Genomic DNA, 24,521 nt, shown 5'->3' with positions numbered 1-24,521 from the left:
CAGTTTTACAAAATATTATCTTGCTGTGTAATGGACTTTACAACCATGAGAACATATTCATGAATCTGAAGAAATGGCTTGTTTGGCTGCACAAAACCTGATCTGCTCTTTGTCTATTGTAATATATAAATGTTGTTTCATTTAGATACTATACAGTAGGTTAACCTGGCAGTCAGATTATCAACACCCTCTAGACAGCTATTTGCTATGTAGGTATTATGAATGCAAAGTTTTATAAATTTTGGTTCTTAAGTTCTGATGCAGCAAAAAATAAATAAATAAATAAAATAGTGCACATATATATATAGTAAAGATATTATTCTGATCCATTTCTCCATAATGATATTTTCCATATTTTCAGTATATCTTGCTTGAACAGCCTGTTTCAGATCACAGCACAGCATGTCTGTTGAATTGAGGTCAGGACTCTGATTTGGACTCTGTGATAGACAGTATATGTAATTTTCTGTTTGGGCGTGAACAGAGATTTACTACCATGTTTTGGATCTTTCCTTGGATTTTGACTGACCCAATCTCAGCTGTGTTTTCAAACATTTAGGCTTGTGACACAATTCATTGGTCCCCCAGTAACTGCAAGTAGTAAAGCAACCCAAAATACATATTTACTCCCTCCATGTTTCAGAGTTTGTAAGATGTTCTGGCGTTGGCAGCGCCAGCGATTGTGCCGGGTTGGCAGGGCTGTTCTCAGGTCAAGGCCGAGGTTGTGTACACAGGATGTTCTGTTGGAGCCAAACCTTAGTTCCTCCCTTTTTCATTTCAATGGTTCCTCCTCATGAGATGGACAGGCTTTTGTGATTGCAGCAGATTCCTCAGATTCCATGCCCTCTCTGAGATTCCTCCACACCAGATGCACAACACATCCTCTGTTGCACTGCTGACGGGCCTGGTGTAGGCCGGAGTGAATCGGACATGGAGCAGTTGGGAATGTAAAAAAAAAAAAAAAAGCAGTGGGATCAGTCGTTTAATTTTGATAAGGGAACTGAACAATGAATCGAAATTGTGATATGGCTTAGTGACATTATCAAATAGCTGTGACATAAGCAAATAAATAAAAGCGTGATACTGTGTTCATTTTGCATTTCTTTCAGTGTCTCAGAGTGGCTCATGTAAGAGATGTGTGAGTAAACCTCACTCCCCTGGACTTAAAGGATTAGTCCACTTTCAAATTAACTTTTCCTGATAATTTACTCACCCCCATGTCATCCAAGATGTCCATGTCCTTCTTTCTTCAGGTGAAAAGAAGGTTTTTGATGAAAACATTCCAGGATTTTTCTCCTTATAGTGGACTTCAATGGTCTCTCCAAATGGTTGAAGGACAAAATTACAGTTTCAGTGCAGATTTAAAACGGCTTTAAACGATACCAGACGAGGAATAAGGGTCTTATCTAGTGAAACAATTGGTCATTTTCGAAGAAAATACAACTGTATATGCTTTATATAAACAAATGATCACGTCTGGTGTCGTTTAAAGCCCTTTGTAGCTGCAATGAAACTGTAATTTTGACCTTCAACCATTTGGTGCCCTTTGAAGTCCACTATAAGGAGAATAATCCTGGAATGTTTTCATCAAAAACCTTCATTTCAACTGAAGAAAGAAAGACATGAACATCTTGGATGACATGGGGGTGAGTAAATTATCAGGAAAATGTTATTTGAAAGTGAACTAATCCTTTAAGAGGCGTTCTAGAGACTGTGGTTTTTAGCGTTCTTTTTAATACACCCGCTTCCCATGCCAGACAGGTCCGTTCGAGTCCTGTTTGGAGCTGGTCAAGTAGGACCGGTCACATTTGGTGCCATGACCCGGATGGGAGTGAGGTTTAGGGGGATGAGTGTAGTAAAGAGCTACAACTAGTAAAGAGCTGTGCAGGTAAACCTCACTCTCCTGATCTCAAGAAGTGTGCTAGTGACTGATGTTAGAGGCTGTGGCCTTTAGCATCCTTGTTAGAGGGCCCGCCTGGTTCAAATCCCGCTCTGAACAGGTTGAGTAGGACGAGTTACACTCATTCACAGTAAATGCTGCTCCACACAATCTCTATCACTGCATGTGCTGTGAGTTTGGGTTTCTTTTAAAGAGCATTTGGGAAAGCAACGTGCACCAACCATTTCATAATACGTTTACCGACAAAGAAGAAGCTTGAGGTTTTCGGGCAAATTAAAAGGTTGTTGATTTAATGTTTAAAAAAGAAGAAATTAAGACTATTTTATCATAACTATTGGCAATTTTACTGTTGTTCCGTAAAATAAAATCAATATTATTATAATTATTACTAACAATATCTTAGAGAGGAGGATGCTCGGTATAAAGCCGAGAGGCTTATATGCGATATTACATAATTTGTCCAAGTCCCAATTTTTTTTCCCAGTATCATACAGAATATACATTATGTAACCAAATTTAGCAACATTTCACTGGTGTTTCAATGCATTTGATGAAAAATTACACAACCCACTGTGAAATGCCTGATTGGTTTAATCAAGTGGGCAGAATAATCAGATCCTTTTGTGTTGTAATTTATTTATAGATTGCAGAATTGAGACGAAATGACGAAAAAGCAGCAGAACTATTCATCAGGGCAGGTTACACCCCTCACAGACTGATTGGTCTACATGATGTCCGCCCATCCTCAGAGTGCAGCCTGACTGACGGCGCTGTGATGGAGCGTGTGAGTTGTGCCGTGGTTCAGGGCGGGTGGAGGCGGGTGGTGTTCCGCATTGTTTCTGACAGTGGAAAGCAGGTGTGGTCCACAGGAAGTCCAGCTCTTCCTGCACTTAAGCCGAACAGAGAGGAAATGCTGCCGTAGCACTGTGTGTAAGAGTGACTATGCTGGGAGGAGCAGAAGGCTCTGCGCTGGTGCTTAATTATAATTGTTAATCATGTTTTCACTGTTACTTTTCCTTATATTTGCAGTTAGTCATAAAAACAATCCTCTGAAGGATTTTACACATAAACAGCACTGTTTGTGCTAGAGATATAAAGAATAATTTGCGTTTTCATTTGCGTCAAACTAAATATGGCGCCGACTCTGATTGAGGTGTGTTGAACCCAGCAGGAAAGTTGTTTTCACTTATGATTGAGGGTGTGATGACAAAACTGTGTTGAAATCTGTGTGTACAGTTCTCTAGGCTAAATACAATCAACAGCGCATTAAACACAAATAGTAGTTTGAATCACTGTCCAAAGAACTATAAAAAGACCCAACTAGCTGAACGTAGCGGAAGGGTGTTATTTTCCTGGATGACAATGCGGTGAACCATGTGCCGTCTGAGAACAGTGAGGGGCGGCTAATGATCAGGTGACCTCACCCTGTGCATCGTCCACTTCCATCGCATTCAGGACAAAGGGAAAACATCCTTCAGGCTATTCCTCTGTCTAGAAGACAGGACTCTACAACAACCCTTGTGTGCTTTTAGTGTGATTGCAATTTTAAAAGTATTTAAAAGAAAAGAAAAAAAAAAAACATTCAAACTTAATATATTTTAATTGTACTGAATTTTTTATAAAAATGTACTTAAGTTCTACTAGTTCTACTTAATATTAATTAGTATTAAATGTATTAAAACTATAATACATTTTATTTTTATTGTAAATAACATGCAGTAAAGTGTCAGAAAACATTACCATTCGGTTTCTACTTAAGTGTATTCTTTCAAAATATATATTTCCATAATAAGTACTCCTTTTTTAAAAGTACGCTTAAGTGTGCTTCTGTTTCACAAGGGGAAGGTTCTCAGCCGTCGCATGAATGTTAGGTATTAAGTGCTTATATCTGTGCCTTATGCAATATAATTGCAGTCATTTAGATTTGTTCAAGGCAGTTGCATAAACACAGCCTCTACTGTATGTTCCACCTCTGTGTGGAAGAACTAGTCTGACCAACTAGCAGTTATTCAAGGGATAATTTTTGGATTCAAATTAGATCAGTTTTTTTTTTTTTTATTATTATTATTTATGACCAATCTTTAAAAAAAAAAGATCACTTGTAAGACTTGTCTGAGCAGATGCCGCAGGCTTTAATGAGGCCTTCTTGGCTTCTTAAGTATGTCTGCTTTTTAAGATACTATATAAGACTATATTCTACAAGATGAAGGTCACAGACATTCTGACGCTGAACTTCCTGCATTCCAATGGCACCCGCTTGTGTTTCATTGTGCTGATGTTGTGTTTGTTGTGTTGTGTATGTCATGCAGGACTTGAAGCCCGAGCTCAGACCACGGCTCTGTTTCATCAAGAAAGGCTCCAATGGCTTCGGCTTTAACCTGCACAGTGAGAAGTCCAGACCCGGCCAGTACATCAGAGCTGTAGATGACGACTCGCCGGCACAGAGGTCTGGCCTGAAGCCCAAAGACCGGATAATACAGGTACAAGACACACTAGACATGTTGCAAACACTATGAACTCACTTTACTGCATATATAGACAGCCTTGTGAAAAAGAAGTACACTTTAACATACACTGCTGGGTTGTTTCAACCCATGTTTGGGTCAAATATGGACAAACCCATATATATAATAACAACCCCAATATAATATTTCTGTGCACTTAATTGCATGTTTTTTAATTGCACTTCTAATTTAAAAAATATTGCACTTGCTAAAAGTGTACTTAAGTGTGTTAAGAAACAGTCATAAAAGTGTCTCTATTTAAGTGCACTTAAGCGACCTTTTATTTCTTTAATATTATATTATCTACAAGACAGTTTTTTAAAAATATACTTTTAAGATTAGAAATCCACATCAAGTGCACATTTAATATAATTAAGTGCACTTATTTTACAAAAGGTTACACAGTATATTTTATACATTAAACACATTTAAAATACATTAACAAATGTAATTTTGGACAACACACCTCAGTTGAAATTAAAATAAATTATTTTACAAGAACACTTATTTTGTTGTATGGAGTAATATATTAGTCCATACAACAATATAAGTACATGTTTAAAGCACTACAATAACATAATAATTTAAAATTTACATGTAAGTATTACAAAGTGCATTTCATTTCTGTTTAGGTGCACTAAAGTGGCCTTTAATTTTTGTAATATTGTTTTATCTGCAAATACACTTTTTAAAGTGTACTTTTAAAATTTGGAAGTACACATTCGATACAATTAAGCTCACTTCTTTTTCACAAGGGTATGGTTTTGGGAAACACCAAATCTTTGAACTATTTTGGTAACAAAGGAACTTGCAACTATAGTTGGCTAACGATGCTTTTGGCAAAAAAACGCACCCCAGAGTGGTTTTACTAAATATCTTTGGTGAGAAAGTCTTTGGTGTTAGAATAAAACATGATAGATTTATACTTTTCCACGCATAGTGTTATTATGACTTGGAAACACTGTTCCTGGAAGGGAAATTTGTACATTGTGCCACTTTTTTTCCCCACTTATCCTGTTATCCTGAGAAGCAGAGACTCATGAGACAGAAGTGGAACATGGGAAAGAGCCCTTGAATCAAGCACATCACCCTCATGAATATTAGAGAGTCAAACAAGAAACAATAACATACTCTACTACTGAAATTTGCTTATGTTCTTATACGTGTACTGTGTAGGATACAACATTCCAGTCAAAAGTCTGGACATTCATGTGAATTTATGTCAGAGCTCCAGACTGTGTCTAAATACAAAAAATGTGAAGTATTTCTGCACCGATGCTACTTCAGGAGTGGCCAAATCTTTTTTGATTACGCACTGCCATAAAAACACTTGTCACAGCATAATGAACAGCGCTGACACAGATTTCTGGCTCAGTCTGTCTGAAAAATATCTACTGTAGTTCAGTCATGAAACTCTATATGGCACAGTCTGATCAGTCCTTTACATGCTATCTGCAAGAAATTACATCATTAACGCATGGCACAAGCTGACTGGCCTCTGCTGATTCAGCATCCAATGGGATTGCCTGCTCAACATTTAAATAGTTCAGTGTTTGCTGTAGGCTAGTGCTGCAGTGCTATCAGAATTCATCTGAACCCCTCCACCTCCCCAGCTCCACCTGCCTAGATCTGCTGCAGGATTTATGTTTGTATATTTATGAAACAGCAGCATATCTTTCATGATCACAGCAGTGTGTCTTTATATTTATTGGCAGTAACAAGTCCATACATGCTCTGCAGAAGTAGCAGCAGCAGATCTAGTCCACCAAGACCAAATACATTAACAGAGCTGTCATGATGAAAGAAGAAAATGAAATCAAAAATAGCCCAAATTTCAAAACTGAAGAGTATGCGAAAAGAAAAACAAAAACAAAAAAGTGTCCCCTAAGCATTCAGAGCATGAGAGCATAAAAAATCCCTTATTTTTATATTTATAACAGATGATATAGTTAAGCAATATCACATGATCAAGAGTGCTGTTTGTCTTAAATGTCAGCATGATTGGAAATGTGATATTGATTTTATTGATTTTTTTATATAACAGAATTTAATATTAACAAAGTTACATTTTAGACACAATATTGTCACTATTGTCTGTTTTTGCTCAGTTCCGCCAATTAAAATGGCTCCAAACAAACCCACAGCAGAACTGTTGTATGCCTTCGAGCAATACACAATGGTGTTTCGATCCTGAATGCATTCAAATGCTTATACATAATAATCCTGTAGACAATGCGCATAATACTAAAAATAAAAAATGAGTAGGTGTATGTTTCTGTAGGTTTTTCCCTGTCCGGTTCTTGTGTGAGCTGTAATTCTTGAGTTTGGCCGCTCCATCCGGAGTGAGAGCCACAGAAAGGCCACAAGTGAACAAGCGAAGTGAGGGAAGGAAGCAGAGGGAGGAGAGGGATGGAGGGGTCTTTGTTGTCCCAGAGGGGCCTCCATGCCTCCAGGCCTCCTCCTGCGACCCGGGCTCTTTGTGTTGGACAGGCAGCTATTGTTCCTGCTGAGCGCACATTGTCCGTTTCCTCTCTGGGACTGAGCTCCACTAACAGACACACCCTCATTCCACATATAGACGAACGGGTGTACAGATCTGTTCCCAGAGCACCTCGCATCACACCTAACCCCATTTCAACATGCCAGCGCTGGCCTTTCTTTATCAAAATTGATCATTTTGATATCGTTTTCATTGTTGCACACAAACACAAAATGAGTAATTCTGTCCATAAACCACACTCTTAGAAGAAAAGATTCTATATTGTTGTATTTGTTATCCCCCTCAACCCCCAATCAGTCATACATACATTTCTACAATCCTAATATTTTGGTCTTACCATGAATTGAGGGCGTTGTATGACGATCACGGGTTTCAAGGTGGAGTCCACACCAGCTCAGTCAGGGTCTGGTGCTCTTGAGGCTCGATGGAGTACACTAATTACAGGTTCAGATAATAGTTTTATGTAAAAGCAATTTCACTCTAAGACTTGTTTAGAGAGGTTTACGAATCGCTTCGGTTTCATAACAAGATACAGAATAAAAGAAATTACAAAGAACATAAAAGCGAGTAAAGTCTTCGGCAATTTTCTGTTGTACAACTTCCAGTGTATATAGTCTGATCGCATCCTTTTTCCTGACATAAAAACATCTCCTTGTTCGTCAAGGTATAAGATACAAAGGTCATTTGCAGGTCACACCCGCTCAACGACTTTTAACACATTTTCCTAACTTGAACTTCACAACCTTCACACTGACTGCTTTTTAATAATTCTACTTCTGCAAAAAGGCATACAGTTTGCTTAAAAATACACATATTGATATTGATACAATATAGAGTGGACGCTAGTGATTGGATAAAACCAAGACAAAGATATGGGTTTAAGGTTGATTCTTTATTAAGTTGTTTTTGAATTGTGTCTTACCCGGAGTTTCGCCTGGATCCGTGACTGCAGCATGGAATAAAGGCCTATTAAAAGAGCACGACTTTTCCTCATGTCCTTTATCCTTTGCTGGGAATTATGGGAAACGTTGTTTTTTTTTTTTGTTGTTTCCATATGGGTTTGGGGTTGTTTGATTATTTAAATGTATCTTTGTCTTTGTAAAGTTTATTTGTATTTTAATAGCTTTATGGAAAATGTGATTTCATGTTTCTTTGTATATATTGAATTAAGACCCCCCTGCAATTTAAAGTGGTTTAGTCCGCCCTGTTAAAAGGGTGGAATTTTCTATGGATGAGTGCGTTCTGGTGAGGGATCCCATGAGAAACATCTGAAGATCAAGAACTCTGATTTGTAATTTATTTATTTATTTACTTACTTATTTTATTTTTTCCCCCCCGTTTGCACTTGTGACTTGAGTGTGGCAAAAAATTAAAGGTGCTAAAGAGGATCTTTTTGTCGACTGAGAAACCAAAGACTGTTTTTGAAATGAGCGCATGCGTAAGAACAACCCCCCTCCTTCGAAGGAACGCCTCTTAAAACTCATAAACACTCGTATTGGAACAATTCGCTGTGTCGTGTTAGTGGATTCATAATGTCAGACTCACCGCAGGTAACTCATAATCTGCAGTTGTCACTCCTGTCTCCTGACAAACACATTGCATGCGGCGCCTGTGGAGTGTGGAAAGTTACTGGAGCGTGCAGCCGCACTCGTCTCTCTCAAGGAACGTAACGGCAGTGATTGACAAGCCAGAGGCCCAATCGTTTACGCGATGATCGCATAAATGATTGGCTGATGTTTTTAAGGCCCTACCTCGTGCACAGATGATGTATATTAATATTATTCCTTTCATTGCACCTAATAAATAGTCTTTTATCAGTTAATAAAGACAGTTTCAAGTAATATTGCAAAAATGTATAAAACAAAACATCCTCTTTAGCACCTTTAAGTGAAGCTTCTATGAGTGCCTCCTGAATATTCTTGGAAGAACCCTTACATAGTGGTTAGCTTTGTTAATACTTGTTCCTCTTAATACTTCTTGTTTCAGCAGCTGAAGCATACATTGTGGTTAGCTTTGCCATAACACTTCTAAAAAAATGAAAAATAAAACATAAACTTGGCCAACTTGCATTCTAACCGCTTTGACCTTTTTTACACACAATATTCAGACTCAACCGGCGCTGAAGCTTTTGTATTCAAAGCTTCAACCTCGTTTGTAATCTGTTCCAAGTCACACATAAAAGTATTCAACATACATGATTGTTTAAGAAGCATAATCAATTTCAATTTAATCTTTTGCTGCTGTTTCAGTAATTTAAGCATTTCTTTGGCCTTCGGATCCATCTTCGTTCTTTCCACATTCGTGGTTCTCCTCTTCTTCCTCATCTTGTTTTTCCTTGATTTCGTTGTGTTCTTTTTGCAAACCTTGAGTAATCAAATTAACCATATCAACTCTAAGTTCTTCCTGACGTATTGGTACTTTCAATAGGGAGTTTCCAGTACAGTCCACTACCTTTGCAGCTGCTTCCACAACAATATGGAACCTTAAAGGGTTCTGTCAGGCACTCCATATACAGTATAGAACATTTTCTATAAATGGGATCATGGGATCATTTTATGGATTTAGTATAAATTATAATATTGACAGCTAGCGATTGAAATGGGTACTGCAGTCCAAATTCAAAATATTGGAGAGAGTTGTTTTCCCGACACTCTCCTCCTCAGACTCACATGGGTTGCCAGATTGAGGACACGCAACAGTAACGAACACAATTGACAATGGAAAGCAACAAGCCTGTAAGTTGAGTTGATTTATCTGCATTTTAATACACTTCTGAACATAAAGTTGGATAGAATCTGTGATCTCTGACCTAGTATGCTTACTGGCTTTCGTGTCTGCAATACACTGTGTTTTCCACCAACTGGCAACCTGGGGTGTTGAAATACTATTGGGTAAATTTCCAGTGGGCAGGTTTAATCAGACATTCCGACACAGAACACAGATTTCAAAGAAGAATAACTGGCTGTAGAATTGTTTTTCAGAGAAACAACTATGTGAACTGTTATCTGAATGTTTCCTAAATCTCTACTTTTGTGTTAATTTTAAGAGAATTTTATGAATTAAACAGCTCTTCAACATACTTTATCAATAGAAAAAAATGCACTCTTAAAAATAAGGGTTTCAAAAGAGAATTTTGACAGTGATGCCACAGAAGAACCATTTTTGTGTCCCCAAAGATCCTTTCAGGGAACAGTTTGTTTTCATATTGTGAAAACATTTTAATAATCTGAAGAATAATAAAACCTTTTGTGCAATGAAAAGGTACTTTATGGAACCTTCAATGCCAATAAAGAACTTTTATTTTTTTTGGTTTAGAAGATTCTTTAAATTTGAGCAAATTTGAGGTTCTATATAAAACCCAATTTAACTTTTTTTCTAAGAGTGAAATGTATTATTAAAGTGATGTCCTGTATATTCCAAGTCTGGCTTGACGTTCTTGAAGTTTGGCAGCATGAATCGCCTTCTACTTTTCCTATGTTTCAAAGAGGGAAAAAAAGTGAGGGCAGAAAAACCGAACGATGAGTAAAGAATGACAGCATTTCGATTTCTGTGTGGACTTTTCCTTTAAATGTCACCTAAAGTTAATTTCTCACTCTTATTCATTTATCTATGAATAATAAATCAATGTTTATGAATATTTCATATTGTTAAATATTGAATAATAAATATTTCAAGTCACAATTTTCTTCCAGAAACATGCCTCAGTGCAATCCTGTCAGATTTGCCCTTGACATTCCTCCACATTCAGTTCACACAAACGCCTCTTGTGGTTTTTTTGGCAAACGGGTAATGTATGAATGTATGTGAATTAAAGACACAGGATATCCTTCCCTGGGACAGCAGGAAAGGAAACTGATAATATTGAAAAATGAATCCTGCTTTGATAAACACTTTCTTTGTTCGAACAATGAAGATGTGAATAATGCATCTAAACATAGATTTCAGGGTGACGCCAAGAAGAAACTGTTGTCTCATTTTGAGCAGCGGTTATCCTGGCTGATCATCAGTTCATTCAAATTAAGAAGACTCCATTGTAGAGTAGACTATTTTCAGAGTTGCATACTACCAAACTACTCCTATTTCTGTAGTATGACAAGAGGACATGTAACGGAAGCCAGGTAGTAGTCACTCTGCGAATAAACCTTACTCCTCTGATCTCAAGAGATGCTCCAGCAACTGACGCTAGAGGTTGCAGCCTTTAGCCTCCTTGTTAGAGCATCCGACTCCCATGCCAGAGACCCAGGTTTGAGGCCTACACAGAACGGTCCACTGAAAGTCCATGCAACCAAACTTTTCAAGCTTCAGAAAGTAAAAAAGAGACATTGTAAAAGTAATCCATATTAATCGGTTTAATCCAAGTGTTCTGAAGAGACTAGATCGCTTCAGAAAGCCTAAAGTAAATATGTCCATCATAATGTGTCTTGGGTTAAACCTTGTCTTGCGTAGCCAGACCTTCAGACTGACGGCAGAAGGTCTGGACTCTATCGCAGCTTTCATTGGCCAAGGACCGCCCAAGAGGACATTTGACTGACATGTAACGCAACCAGTCACAGTTCGTTTTGTTCTACGTTATGTTTAGGGGTGTGAAAATGTAAAGTCGATGTCTCGCAGACCAGACCAGCATGCACCTAATAAATTATTCATTCAAGAATTTTGTGCAAGTTTTACATACTTTTGAAAATCCAGCATTAAGTTGATACTGGTAACGTTCGTTGTCACAGTTGTAAACATGACGGCATTCTTCTTCCATGAGGGGGTTTGGCATCACGGCCAGTCGGACCGTTTAAGAACGCGACACACACATCTCCTGGACATCCTGTAGAATTCATCCAACCAGATGATGACTTCGAAACTCCTAAAGTGTTTCCAGTTAAGTGTGCCATATGCATCAGACTTTCAGCCAACGGCCCATGGGCGTGACTACGAAAAGTGACAAAATTGTCCCTTCGCCGGGAGTTTGATTGACAATCGATCTAACCAATCAGAATGACGAATTCAGGAGTTCAAAGATTAACCTTGGTCGAGTTAAACTTGAAAAATGGTGTGTACTGACGTCTTTCCGCATTTAAAACAACATTCCTTCTGATGTTCATTCATGTTTATTTGATGCTACAAATGAACTAGTAGGAAGAGATGATCGGTTCACGAGCCGCTTGAGCTGAGGCGCTACAGCAATCTGTCACGACACATTAAAGAGCCACAAAGTGTTTTTTATTGTTTGAATTTCTTTAAAAAATACACCATTTGAAAGCTGGAACTTTGTTTAATATCATAAGTAACCTGCTCTGTCTTGTCTGTCGACGTGTTGTCAGTGTCCTCTTTGCTCCGCGATGTATTTTTCACTCTGTGTGGCATGACAGCGCCATGGCTTGTCGGACAAAGCAACAGTAACTAAGGGGGGCGGGTCTTTGCGAAGGGTCAATTAATCAAAAATCACAGCCAATCAGAATAACGTGGGTGGAGTCTCTCTGCAAGCAAACTGCACTCTCAAAGAAATGGATGAATACATAAATATTACACCATTAGCATTATTAAAAATACACAATGAGTGACTGAAACAATCTGTGTCATAGATTACACTTATTTGTCCACAGTTTTCACATTGTTAATTTCAAGATCTGCTATGAATTATCCATCGTCACTTTCAGTATGGCTGTAAAGGTCATGCGCAATTATCTTTTAACATTACATAACATCAGATTATCATGTGTTGTTGTTCCAGCCACAACATTGTAGAAATTCAGAAACATATCTAAAATAGAATCGTAATCACGGCTGGTTAGGACAAATTGTCTGATTTACATGGAAAAGATACATTTTATTGTGTGTCGCAGAATCATGTCTGGTTAGGACATGGTGTTATGGGTTTGGAACGACATGAGGGTGAATTATGTTGGCAGGATTTACATTTTTGTGTGAACTATCCCTTTAAGTGTGAGTCAGTTACTCGTGCATGCTTCAGTGAATGTCTTCTGATGTGTCACTGTTTGTTCTCAGGTGAACGGGCTTTCAGTGGAAGGGAAGCAGCATGCAGAGGTGGTGGCTGCTATTAAAGCCGGGGGTGATGACACAACACTCTTGGTCGTGGATCCAGAAACAGATGCTTTCTTCACAAAGTGTCGAGTGATGCCCAATGCAGAACACCTCACAGGTACAAGCACAAAACATAAAGTAAAACTGTCGGTTTGTTTTGTGGAAGAAGTTTTCAACAGGTTTCCAGCAGCTGTCCTTCTCCTTGCTACCTCTAGGTGGCGTCTGACACACAGAGTCATTGTCTGGCAGGGGTCGCTCAGGCAAGCGTGTCTCTCTCGCTGCGCTGGTTTTGGGTTTCCTATTAAGCAATTTAGTTTGTCCGTATCGTTTTGTTACTCGTGCCAACAATTTTCAACGGTGCCAAATGCAGCCATGGAAACCGTGTGTGTGTGTGTGTTTGACACAACTAGATTAGTCATGAGTGAGTGGAGATACAATGTTTACTCATTTTATTTACAGAGCAAGCTTTTGGCGTCAGCACTAGTGGAAACTTTCCTTAGCTGCTATCTCTGCTATTACATTTTATCAGTTCCTCAGACTCCATCTGTTTGAGTGAAAATGACAGGCTTGATCAGATGAATGCTTTTAGACGTCTCAGGTGTTGCTGTGCCCAGTAAGGCTTATTTGATTCATGCCATTGAAGAGAGCCAAAGGGGATCAGAGCTTGCGGAGATTGAATTTCTCACAATGAGGGAGTACTTTTTATGAACAAACTTTAATTTCAGCAAGCCATTTCATTGGCTTTCATGGTAACACACAGCTTAAAGGATTAGTCCACTTTCAAATAAACGTTTCCTGATAATTTACTCACCTCCATGTCATCCAAGATGTTCATGTGTTTCTTTCTTTAGTCGAAAAGAAATGAAGGTTTTTGATGAAAACATTCCAGGATTTTTCTCCTTATAGTGGACTTCAGTGGCCTCCAAATGGTTGAAGGTTAAAATTACAGTTTCAGTGCAGCTTCAAAGGGCTTTAAGGGTCTTATCTAGAGAAACCATCGGTCATTTTCAAAAAAATATATATGCTATATAACTATATATGCTTTATATAAACAGATAATCGCCTTGCATGCGCTTCTTCAAAAAGTAGAAAGTAAAAGTAAGTATTTCTTTGGAAACACAGTAATAAAAAATGGTGGTTATGATCTAGAGCGCCCCTTACAGTATTCGGTCCCCTACAACCACGTGAAAACAGGTACCCATGTAACCAGCTCATCAGGAAATGTTCCGTATTTACAGCCAAACCCATTGATGTCACCCTGAGAATCGTCTTATTGAAGCTAAATATTAGTGATGTTATAGTTGAGTAAAGTAGATATGTCTAAAAACTGTAATTAAGTACATTAACAAAGTATTCAGAGGTGAATTGGGATCAGTCTCGTATCACAATGCCACAAGGTTAAAACACTCAAAAGGCGCTGGATTCTTTACAGTTATTGTCCAGGTTATTAAGCAGTGCTACTCTGAGCCTCTGGCAGGAACCAGTGTCAGACCAAATACAAACAAATAAGAACCGTTAACATCCATGGAATCTTTCTATTCCACCAAAGATTCTTTAAAGTGGAAAAAGGTTAATCGGATTATTAAAACACTATTCACTGTTCACTGAAAGATTCTTTTTGAAGCCCAAAATGGTGCATCGTTTTCAAGATTGTAGGATTCTATTTTCTACATTCAGCTGTTTTCTCTTCTCTTTCACACTGCTCTATCTAAACACACACACACACTCTGTCTCCTCTGCTGCCTGTCACCCAAATTTGGAAGCAGCATTTGTGTGGTTTCCAAGGTGCTGGTCTGGAGTGGCTCTTAGATTGCCGTATTGGGACTGAAAAGCATTTGAAGTGTCCAAACAGCCAGTGATGTGTGTTTTGTGCCGATCAGGGGCCAGATGGATCTGTGTTATCGTTTCTTCCCTGAAATTTTCTGTCACTCATATAGCCTTCAGAAAACGGTAGAAAGATAGAAATTCAGAGAAAAGAAAACGGTAAGGGTGTCAGGATTATTTTCCAATTCTGTTATCTGCCTTACTACTTTAAACTTCTCCCTATAAACTTTTCGGAAAGAGCAGCTGGTGGTAGTAACATCTTTTTGTTGAAACCAAAACATTTTTAATATTACATAAGTACGAAGTAATGTATATTTTTTGCATAGTTCAGTCACTGGATTACTTTACAAAAAAAAAAGGTAAAGGTACTCAGTGCATTTTTGACTGCAGATCAATTAAATTCTGTTAATCTAGCAAATTGTGATATTCCTTTGTAACGATAAACAACTTACAGTTACACTGTGTGTCCTCTGGTCACAAGTAGTGTGTGGTGAATGTTCAAAACTAAATAGTCACTGACTATAATTTCGACTTGTCCTTCAGCGTATAAACAAACGGCTAGCATGTATACAGTAAAAGATTTACAGATGTCTGCAGCACCACAAATAGATGTTTCAAACTTGCAACTGTCACACTGTTTGGGAAGTACACTGTAATAAATGTGTTAGTATCATTTAACAATAATTTCTTATTTTTATCAGAAGTGTGAAATTCCAGAAAAATGTATACATTCACACAAAATTAAATTTTTTTCCAGATAACTAATTTCTAATAATGATTTTCATGTGCAAAAATGTAACCTGAGAAATCCATTTTAAAAAATCTGTATTTTTTTTCCTCAGAGTTTTGTAAATACAGGTATTTTTTACAGAGAAAAAAATGCAGTAAAATTTAATAACATATATTTTACTTTTTTATATGTAAAACTGCTAAATTCCCCTAAAAATACAGATATTCAGGGTGTTTTCACACCTATGGATCACTTGTTTTATTCCAAAACAGGGACTAAATTTGTTACAATCTTGCTTTTTTTCTTGGTTCGGTTCGCTTTCACATGGCAACATTTCAAAGCGTACCAAAATGCGTTCAGGCAAGTCACATGCGAGTACAACTGTCCTCTCATTGGTCAGAGTTTTCGCTGCGTCATCCATCAAAATAATGATTGACAAGCTAGCTCCATGAGCTTATTGTGGCTTTATTTGTAACTGTCGAGACACAAACACTTTATAAATGTAGCCATCTCTCTCGCTGTTAAATTATATACTTCAGTCATATTTGCTGCGGCAAATTCAAACGCGCGCTCTTTCTCTCTCTCTCCGTCTCTAGCGCTGTCTAGTAGGCGACCTGTTGTCCGTGTGTCTGTCGAGAGAGACCATTTGAATTTTATAATGAAGCAGAGCGGGAATTGAGACTTCGTCGGGACAGCATTCTCGCACGGAGAAGTGTAATTACACAACAGAGGCGCTTGTTGGTTTTCAGATATGGTAAATAATGTGCTCACTCACAGAATCTTTATATCTCACAGAATTTTATATCACATTTTCCCTTATGAAAATGATATCATTTGGTTCGTTGGTCTGTTAACTGGGTCGGATTGCTTTCACATCTCAAGCGAACCGCTCCAGAGTTCGTTTGAAAGCGTACCGAGACCACCTCTTCAAGCAGGTCTCGGTATGCTTGTTTGGTCCGCTTTTGGTGCGCACCCGAGTGCGATTGCTGCTTTCACACCTGCCGAACAAACCGCACCAAAGGGGGAAACGAACTCTGGTACGATTCAACCAAACTAAATGAGGCAGGTGTGAAAGCACCCTCAGACTACTGAAACTGAAGTATAACCTGAGATATGTATAAATATACATACATAGAATTAAGTGATGATAAAGCAATAGTGAAGACACCTGATGATAACAAACAGGATCACTGAAGGAAAGAGGAACAACAAGAACAACCAAGAACTAAAACTGACTTCCAGCCACAGCCTTAGATGAAATAACTAACTGAAAATAAAATAAGACATTAAATCTCTCAAGATCTCAGCAGAGGATGATTAAACTACTCCACAAACAGCTTCACTTATTACTAACTAGTTTGACTTTATTTCTGTCATCTGTCTACAGAAGGTTTAGATGTTGACGTTTTATTAAAAATAAAGTTTTGATGTCGCCGTTATGGTGATCAGTGCTTGCTTTAGTTGGGCTATTGACTTTTTAACAGTAGTTTTTCTATGGCTGCTGTAGCTGTGTTTATTTTGGGAAGAACAGCAAGAGATTCATCTGTGTTTCATGTCTGCTTGGATGGGTTTTGCACATGTTTAGTTTCCCTTATTTAAGTTGGTTTTCATTGTTTTTAGAGTTTGGTTATCAGTTGCACCTGTCGTTAATTCCATTGATTGTTTTGGTCTTATCTTTTTTTGTAGTAAGTACTCTGTATGCTACAGTGTACTTCTTTTTCACAAGCAAAGTCTCAATCTTCACATACATCCTTCATCTCTCAAGTCAAGTTCATTTGTTAAGGTGTAATCCACTAAGGCTTCTAGATTTTATTCCCTGTGGATTTGTGGGGGTCGACAGGTATCCAGGTATCACGGATCTCACCACGGTGATTATCGGCATCTGAATAATAAATGAAGCACATACCTGTGCTACAGTATGTAACAGAGTCGACATCTGCTCACTGCAACCTGAGAAGGAGTGAATGTCATACTATCTATTCTCATGGTGTTTGGAAGTGTCTTGTTTAATCTTTGCTGTCTCTGATGAAGAGCATTAGCACCATTGTTGGAGAAAGTGTCCCATCTGACGGATACAGATGTACTAGGTGCAGTTGTTTGATCTGTGGCTGACCTGTGCTGCTTCTCTCTGCCCACAGGACCGCTGCCTGAACCTGTGGTCAACGGAGACATGGAGGACAAGGTAAGAAATGACAGAATACTAGTATCCCATATTAAGACCATAATTCACCCAAAAAAATTAAACGTGTCTCACTTTAAGTGTACTTTAATTTACTTATCAGAGATATACAAAACTAACAGTATACTTGCAGTATAAAAATATTAAACTATTAGTTTACTGAGAGTATTCTTCAAAGTGTACTTTCAGAAATGAAAATGTGAGCTTGAAGTAGCTAATAAACTAACAGTATACCTGAAGTTTACTTGTATTATAGTTTTTAGTATAGTTGCTGTACAGAAGAAAATCTTATTGTTGTAAATTAGTTGTGTATTTAAAGAAGATATTTTGAAGAATGTTGGTAAACCAAACTGTTTTGGCTTCCATTGTATGAAGGGGAAAAAATAAAACAAAACATGTGACCCTGGACCACAAAAGCAGTCATAAGTTGCATGGATATATATGTATATATATATATATATATATATATATATATATATATATATATATATATATATATATATATATATATATATATATATATATATTTTTTTTTTTTTTTTTTTTTTTCGTAGCAATAGCCAACAATACATTGTATGGGTCAAAATTATTGATTTTTCTTTTATGCCAAAAATCATTAGGATATTAAGTAAAGATCATGTTCCATGAAGATATTTTGTAAACTTCCTACAGTATATATATAGAAATGTATTTTTGTTATTAGTTAATTAGTATTAGTTAATATGCATTTCTAAGGACTTCATTTGGAAAACTTTAAAGGTGATTTTCTTGCATCCTCAGATTCCAGAATAGTTGTATCTCAGCCAAATATTACATCAATGGAAAGCTTTTTTATACAGCTTTTAGATTATGTATACATCTCAATTTAAAAATGAATATTGATACTTATGACTGCTTTTGTGGTCCAGGGTCACATATTCTCAAAATATCCTTTTAAATGGCTTTTCACACTGTGCTTAACCCTGGGTTATCGTCTAAACCTCGCTTTTAACCCAGGGTAAAGGAACATTTCACACTTGTGATTTAGGAGCAGGGTTAGCACCAATTTTTACCCAGGGCTATGAAACCCTAACGTGGGGTTAGCGCTGCTTTTGTGGCATTTAAACCTGCATTGCTGTGCTAAACTTGTGCAGTTTGAAAGATAGCAGTGTTAAAATGTTACATGTTACATTGTAAAATGTTACATCTCTTACATTGGGGTTTTATTTGTTATTCCGTGTGCTCTTTAATAAATAAATACAGCAACTTGAATTGTTTTGAAATGTATTGACCTGTGCTTGAACCTATAGGTAAGAAAAACCCACTTACAACAGCAAGTTTCTCAGAGGTTATTAGAAAACCTTTACATGTTTTGATATTAGCCTGTTATTGAAATACATTAGCCTATTATTGGGTGTAATGAAGTTATCACTCTAGACAAAAAGAATGGCTAAAACTGTGTATTATAATCACTTAATTTGGATTATGCAAATGATAAACATTAGAAAAGGCGTGACAGAAAAGCCCATTAGAGGTTAAAGATCAATCCTCTATTCAGAAATTGACAGGATTGATCGCTCTATAGGGTCCAATTCTTACTATTAACTACAGCTTTTGCTTCAATAAACTCCTAATTACTGCCTACTAATAGTTAGTAAGGTAGTTGTTAAGTTTAGGTATTAGGGATTGTAGAATATGGTCATGCAGAATAAGGCATTAACGTGTGCTTTATAAATAATAATAAACAGCCAATGTCCTAGTAATATGCAAGCTAATAAGCAACTAGCGAATAGTAAGAATTGGACCCTAAACTAAAGTGTTACCCATATATATTTAATTAATTTCTGCTATAAAAGTTCAGTGATGACACCGTCATTCAAATATCACTCCCTCTGTTTTTTTAACAAGTCGCACCTTGCCTAAAGCTGCACCAGGACTCTATGTGGTGACATTTATGTCTAATATTTCTCACAATGTGCCACCACGATGAAGCATAAGGAACATAACCATGATATATCTGTACATTTTTGTGACAGGAGCAGTTTAACTGTGAGACAGAGACTTGCCACTAGCGACACACAGACCTGCACTGTTTGACACTAATATGCAACACACACTGTCATACAGGCTAAATATATATATATATATATATATATATATACATATATTAATAAAAATAAGGTGAGATTATGAGGCAAAAATATAATTTCATGGCCGGTTATACTTATTTACGACTATCTGCTGAATTCACCTTCCATTTTTGCGCTCATCCTGCTTGGGTTGGCAAGGACAGATCAGGTCTTCTTGAGTTTGTAAGTTTAGACGCTGTGTCTCCAGAAGAGAGAGAGAGACACTGGGGATGGTTTCTCTAAAGAGGATTGTGGTGGGAAAGTAAGAGGGATACAGCGATCCTTCAGCTTCTGGCTAATGGCTGATGTGTTAGATGTAGCTGGCAGGAAGGAATAAGGGGGCGCTGTCACCTGTCAGAGGAGGAGTATTGATGCCTGGCTAATGCTGCCCACTTGTACAGTTAATGAAGCTCAGACTCCAGCAGCAGCCTGAGGCCCACACACTGCAGCTGTCACACAGCTCAACACAGGCTCAAGTCTGACCCCTAGTGCACAAACCACAGCACTGTGCCTCAGTGATGATCTACCACAGGACTTTTGACTCAAATCTGCCTTCTGTTTAGGTAAATGGAAATGTGGCCAAAGAGATGGGGCTGAAGGACTCCAAGTTATCAGTCAGTCCGTCCCCTTCTAACGCATCCTCCAATGCCTCCCTCGTGACTCCGCCCACTGGGACTCCGCCCCCTGAGGTGAGACTGATGCTGAATTCGGATCTGCATACTAACATACTATGTACAACGCAATAGATATAATGAGATCAAAATTGAATTAAAAAAAAAAAAAAGAGTAATTAATTAGGAAATAATATCATTTAAAATAATATACTTAAGTGCGAATTGAATGTAATGCGTTGGTATCTTAATTGGATGATAATTAAAAATTTAATTCAAATGTATTATAGTTTAAATTTATATTAAATGCAATTAGCTAAACTTAAGAGTGTTTTTTAAACCCACTTAAGTAGGACTTAAGTACATCTTCATATGAAATATCATAATTAAATCTATTGTCTAACCCTAACTAAAATATACTTTAATGTCATTTCTATTGAAACTTGTATATTTGTAATTACATATTTGTTATAACAAAGTTGCAATTTAGTACATATTATAAATATTTTAACTTTAAATGTAACATTGACAAACACACTAGTTCAGATTATAATCAATTACTTTACATGTGCTTTAGTATGTTAGTCAACACATCAAAATAAGTGCACTTATTTTTACATTTAACATTATTGCAAAGTGCATTTTTAAAAGTGTGTTAAAAAGTCTTTAAAGTGTGCTCTCTTTAAGTGCACTTAAGTAGTCTTTTATTTTGGAAATATTATATTAACTGAACTTACAGTTTTTAAAAATTATATACTTTTATTGTTTGAAATGCACATTCAATACAATTAATCACTTTTTTTTCCACAAGAGACTGAAATTTATGCATACTGTTTCACATAATATGTTTTAAAACAATAGTCAGCGGTATACAGTATAAACTGTGTACAGTGCGGTAAGCAGCTGATGAACCATTTCAAAGAGCATAACAAATTGTCTGAAACTACCCTAATGAAATATTACAAAAACATTTTCCATTAGAAACTTTAAAACTTTAAAAACATTAAATTTGTTTGAAAACATGTTTGTTTCTCTTCTTCTCTGCAGGCTATGGAGCCATCCATCATAGATGCCATCCCAGAGCTCAATCTGTCCTTACAGCAGGTGAAAGAGCGCGCTCACCAGAAACGCTCCAATAAGAGAGCTCCGCCTATGGACTGGAACAAGAAAAATGAACTCTTCAGTAACCTATAGACCTCCTCCAGCCATCTCCTTGTCCATCCATCCATCCGTCTGTCCATCCATCCATCCATCTGCTCTGTTTAAGACTTGATAAAACAGAGCAGATCTTATAATGAGGTCATCATTAAAGTAGGCTCAATATGATGTGTGTACAGTATGTGTGTGTGTGTATTTATAAATATACACACTGAGATTTATATGTATTCAGAATTATGTATTTGAATTACTAACAGATTATATTAGTACATCAGCTACAGGGCAAATGGAATGTAACATTCTACTACTGTGATGTATTACAATCACTGGCTGTGTTCAGAATGGAGAATTTATTGTAATATTACTGCTTACTGAATACTGTGCATTACACATTGTATACTGCCTACTGTTTAAAATATATAGTAATACAGTTGTAGTAGTGTTATGATGTTATGCATACAGTGGTATGCTATACTGTTGTTACAGGACCACTACATTGCATGTTTAATTTAATGAGCAGCATCTAGTTATCATTTTGAAAATAAAGTTACTTTTTTATTATTTCAATTTTGTGTTATGTTAGTATGCAATATTATTTTAGTATGCTATTCTGAACAGACCATAATTCAGCATGTTTGACATTGAGCAGGTGTGTGTGTGTGTGAGTGTGTGTGTGTGTGTATGTGTTCAGTGGGGTTCTATATAGAACCCTAGGGTTCTTGAATCAATTTATATAGCCGTTTATTCCAAAAAGGCTCTAACTGTATATGAAGTGTCTGACAGAACCATTCAAGGTTCTATATAGAACCATTTCAAACCAAACAATGTAGTATGATTTATGAATTATTTCTTGAGCCCCTTAGTCTCAACCAATTCTGTTTAGAATTATTTCATTGTTTTATAATGAAGGAACAAATAAGGACTAAATAGAAGTGCTGATGATCACTGTAATCACAGGAATCTCATCATTACTATACAAAAATCTGAGATATTTACAGTATGATAAGCAATGAAGAATTTTGTATTAAATACAACATTAAACAGAAAAAGATTTTCACTAGTGGCCTGAGACTTTTGGTGCCCACTGTAAATTCATATTAGTGTATCAATGTCTTGTTCCAATCAGAGAGGTATTTTGAGACACCTGCTATTTGATTTTTTTTTTCTATGTTGGGTTGAAACGCCATTACATAATCCTGCACTTCTGATCACTGCATTGTCATATTACTTCATATTTGTGTTATTTCGTTATTATGTAACAATACATTTATAGAGCACACCCCTTTGTTCAGAAAATTTACTATAGAAAATTATTTCTGCAGTGTTTTATGCATGTGATACACCATGATTCTAATGCTATGTCTACACGCAGACATGAGCAATGTGACACTACAAAAAACAATAGATCCCATTTTAATTAGTGATATACTGTACAGTCTAACCTGATGTGGCACAATGCAACATGAATCTGATGCCCTGTTCTACTTCTGATGTACTCCAAACGCTCGCGCTACTTCTGACATGAAGGACAAATTTAAGAAATTTTGAGTTGGTTGCAACTTCTGACCTAAAGTGATCAGAAAGCCGTGTCATTTTTTGGTTTGTTTGTTTGTTTGTCATAAATTTTCTCTATTGAAAAAAATGTGCATTACATTTTAACAATGTTTCATCATTTCATGATACATTTTATTGACATTTAATCTGACTTGTCTGGATTGTAAAGAAATGTCGTTCATGAAGGGGGGGTCGCACATGCTATAAGGTTAAGAACTGTTCATATACACCAATGGGTAGGAAACTAAACAAGGATTATTTGAAGCATAATACCAATGAGGTTACATTATCTTATAGTTCTATCATATCATCATCATCATCAGTCCCATGACCTGGTGTGGTCGTCGGGTCGCTGCGCTGTTGAACATCTGATCAGGTCCCTCCATTTGTCTCGGTCATGTGCTTGTGCCTGTGTCTCTGCAAAGCTTTTCATGGTCCATTCTGTAATGTTGTCCGCCCACTTCTTTCTCTGTCTACCTCGTCTTCTGCCACCTGGGACACTACCTTGGTGGACTGTTGTGGACAGGTTATTGGCTCTGACAACATGTCCGTACCATTTCAGCTTTTTCTTTCTAACTGTAGTAAGGAGGTCCTCATACTGGCCTGCTTCACGTCTGATGATGTTTCTCACTATTTCATTCGTGATGTGGTCCTTGTAAGAGATGCCAAGGATGATTCTATAGCATCTCATTTCAAGTGCCTGGATTCTTCGTTGCAACTCTGCTGTAAGGGTCCAGGACACACAGGCATATAAGAAGACTGAAAGGTGCAAGCAGAAGTCAAATTTTTCTTTTTAGAGAGATATTTTTGTCTCTCCATACAGGTTTCAGCTTTGACATAGCTGCTGTTGTTTGCGCTGTCCTCACTAAAACTTCTGGTTTTGACCCCTCTTCACTGATGATAGAGCCCAAATATTTGAAATGACTTGTCCTCTAACTTCGATCTTGGTAGTGATCTTCTTGTCACTATTTGTCATCAGCTTTGTTTTTTCAGCACTTATCTCCATGCCAAACTTAGTAGATGTTTCATCCAGGTTCTTCACTAAGATGGCCAGCTCAGCTTCACTACCAGCTAGTCCATCAATGTCGTCTGCAAATCGGAGATTGGTGATGATTCTTCCTCCAATGCTGACTGTGCCACAGTGGTTCTTTAAGGCCTCAATCATGATGCGCTCTAAGTATATGTTGAAGAGTGTGGGTGACAGAAGGCAGCCTTGCCGTACACCTACTGTTACCACTGTCCCATAGTGCCCTGGGTGATTACTGCACTGCTGGCCTTCTCATACAGCTGTCTGATGGTGTTAGTTATCTTTTGTCCCATGTAGTACTTCTTCATGGTTGCACATAAAGCATCATGCCAGACTCTGTCAAAAGCCTTTTTAAAATAATCATACGCTTTATTATTTATGCTTATGTAGGTA

General features: G+C 37.3%; 1 protein-coding gene across 2 annotated transcripts in view; it reads left to right on the top strand.

The window, feature by feature from the left end:
* nherf1b (NHERF family PDZ scaffold protein 1b) overlaps positions 1-22,114 on the top strand; it is a 36,435-nt gene extending 14,321 nt beyond the window's left edge. The window contains exons 2-7 of one of the 2 annotated variants that reach the window (XM_067382719.1): positions 2,544-2,684; positions 4,210-4,380; positions 12,902-13,055; positions 17,630-17,673; positions 20,342-20,467; positions 21,437-22,114. In XM_067382719.1, the coding sequence (XP_067238820.1) occupies positions 2,544-2,684; positions 4,210-4,380; positions 12,902-13,055; positions 17,630-17,673; positions 20,342-20,467; positions 21,437-21,583 (783 nt within the window). In that variant the 3' untranslated portion in view covers positions 21,584-22,114. The remainder of the gene's footprint in view (positions 1-2,543; positions 2,685-4,209; positions 4,381-12,901; positions 13,056-17,629; positions 17,674-20,341; positions 20,468-21,436) is intronic. The other variant, XM_067382720.1, reaches the window with a different exon arrangement.
* The last annotated feature ends 2,407 nt before the right edge of the window (positions 22,115-24,521 follow it).

The sequence above is a fragment of the Chanodichthys erythropterus genome, chromosome 3 (genome assembly GCF_024489055.1).
Source record: "Chanodichthys erythropterus isolate Z2021 chromosome 3, ASM2448905v1, whole genome shotgun sequence".
Taxonomy (NCBI): Eukaryota; Metazoa; Chordata; class Actinopteri; order Cypriniformes; family Xenocyprididae; genus Chanodichthys; species Chanodichthys erythropterus.
Note: the sequence above shows the minus strand (reverse complement) of the source record. Positions and strands in the feature narration are given on the sequence as shown.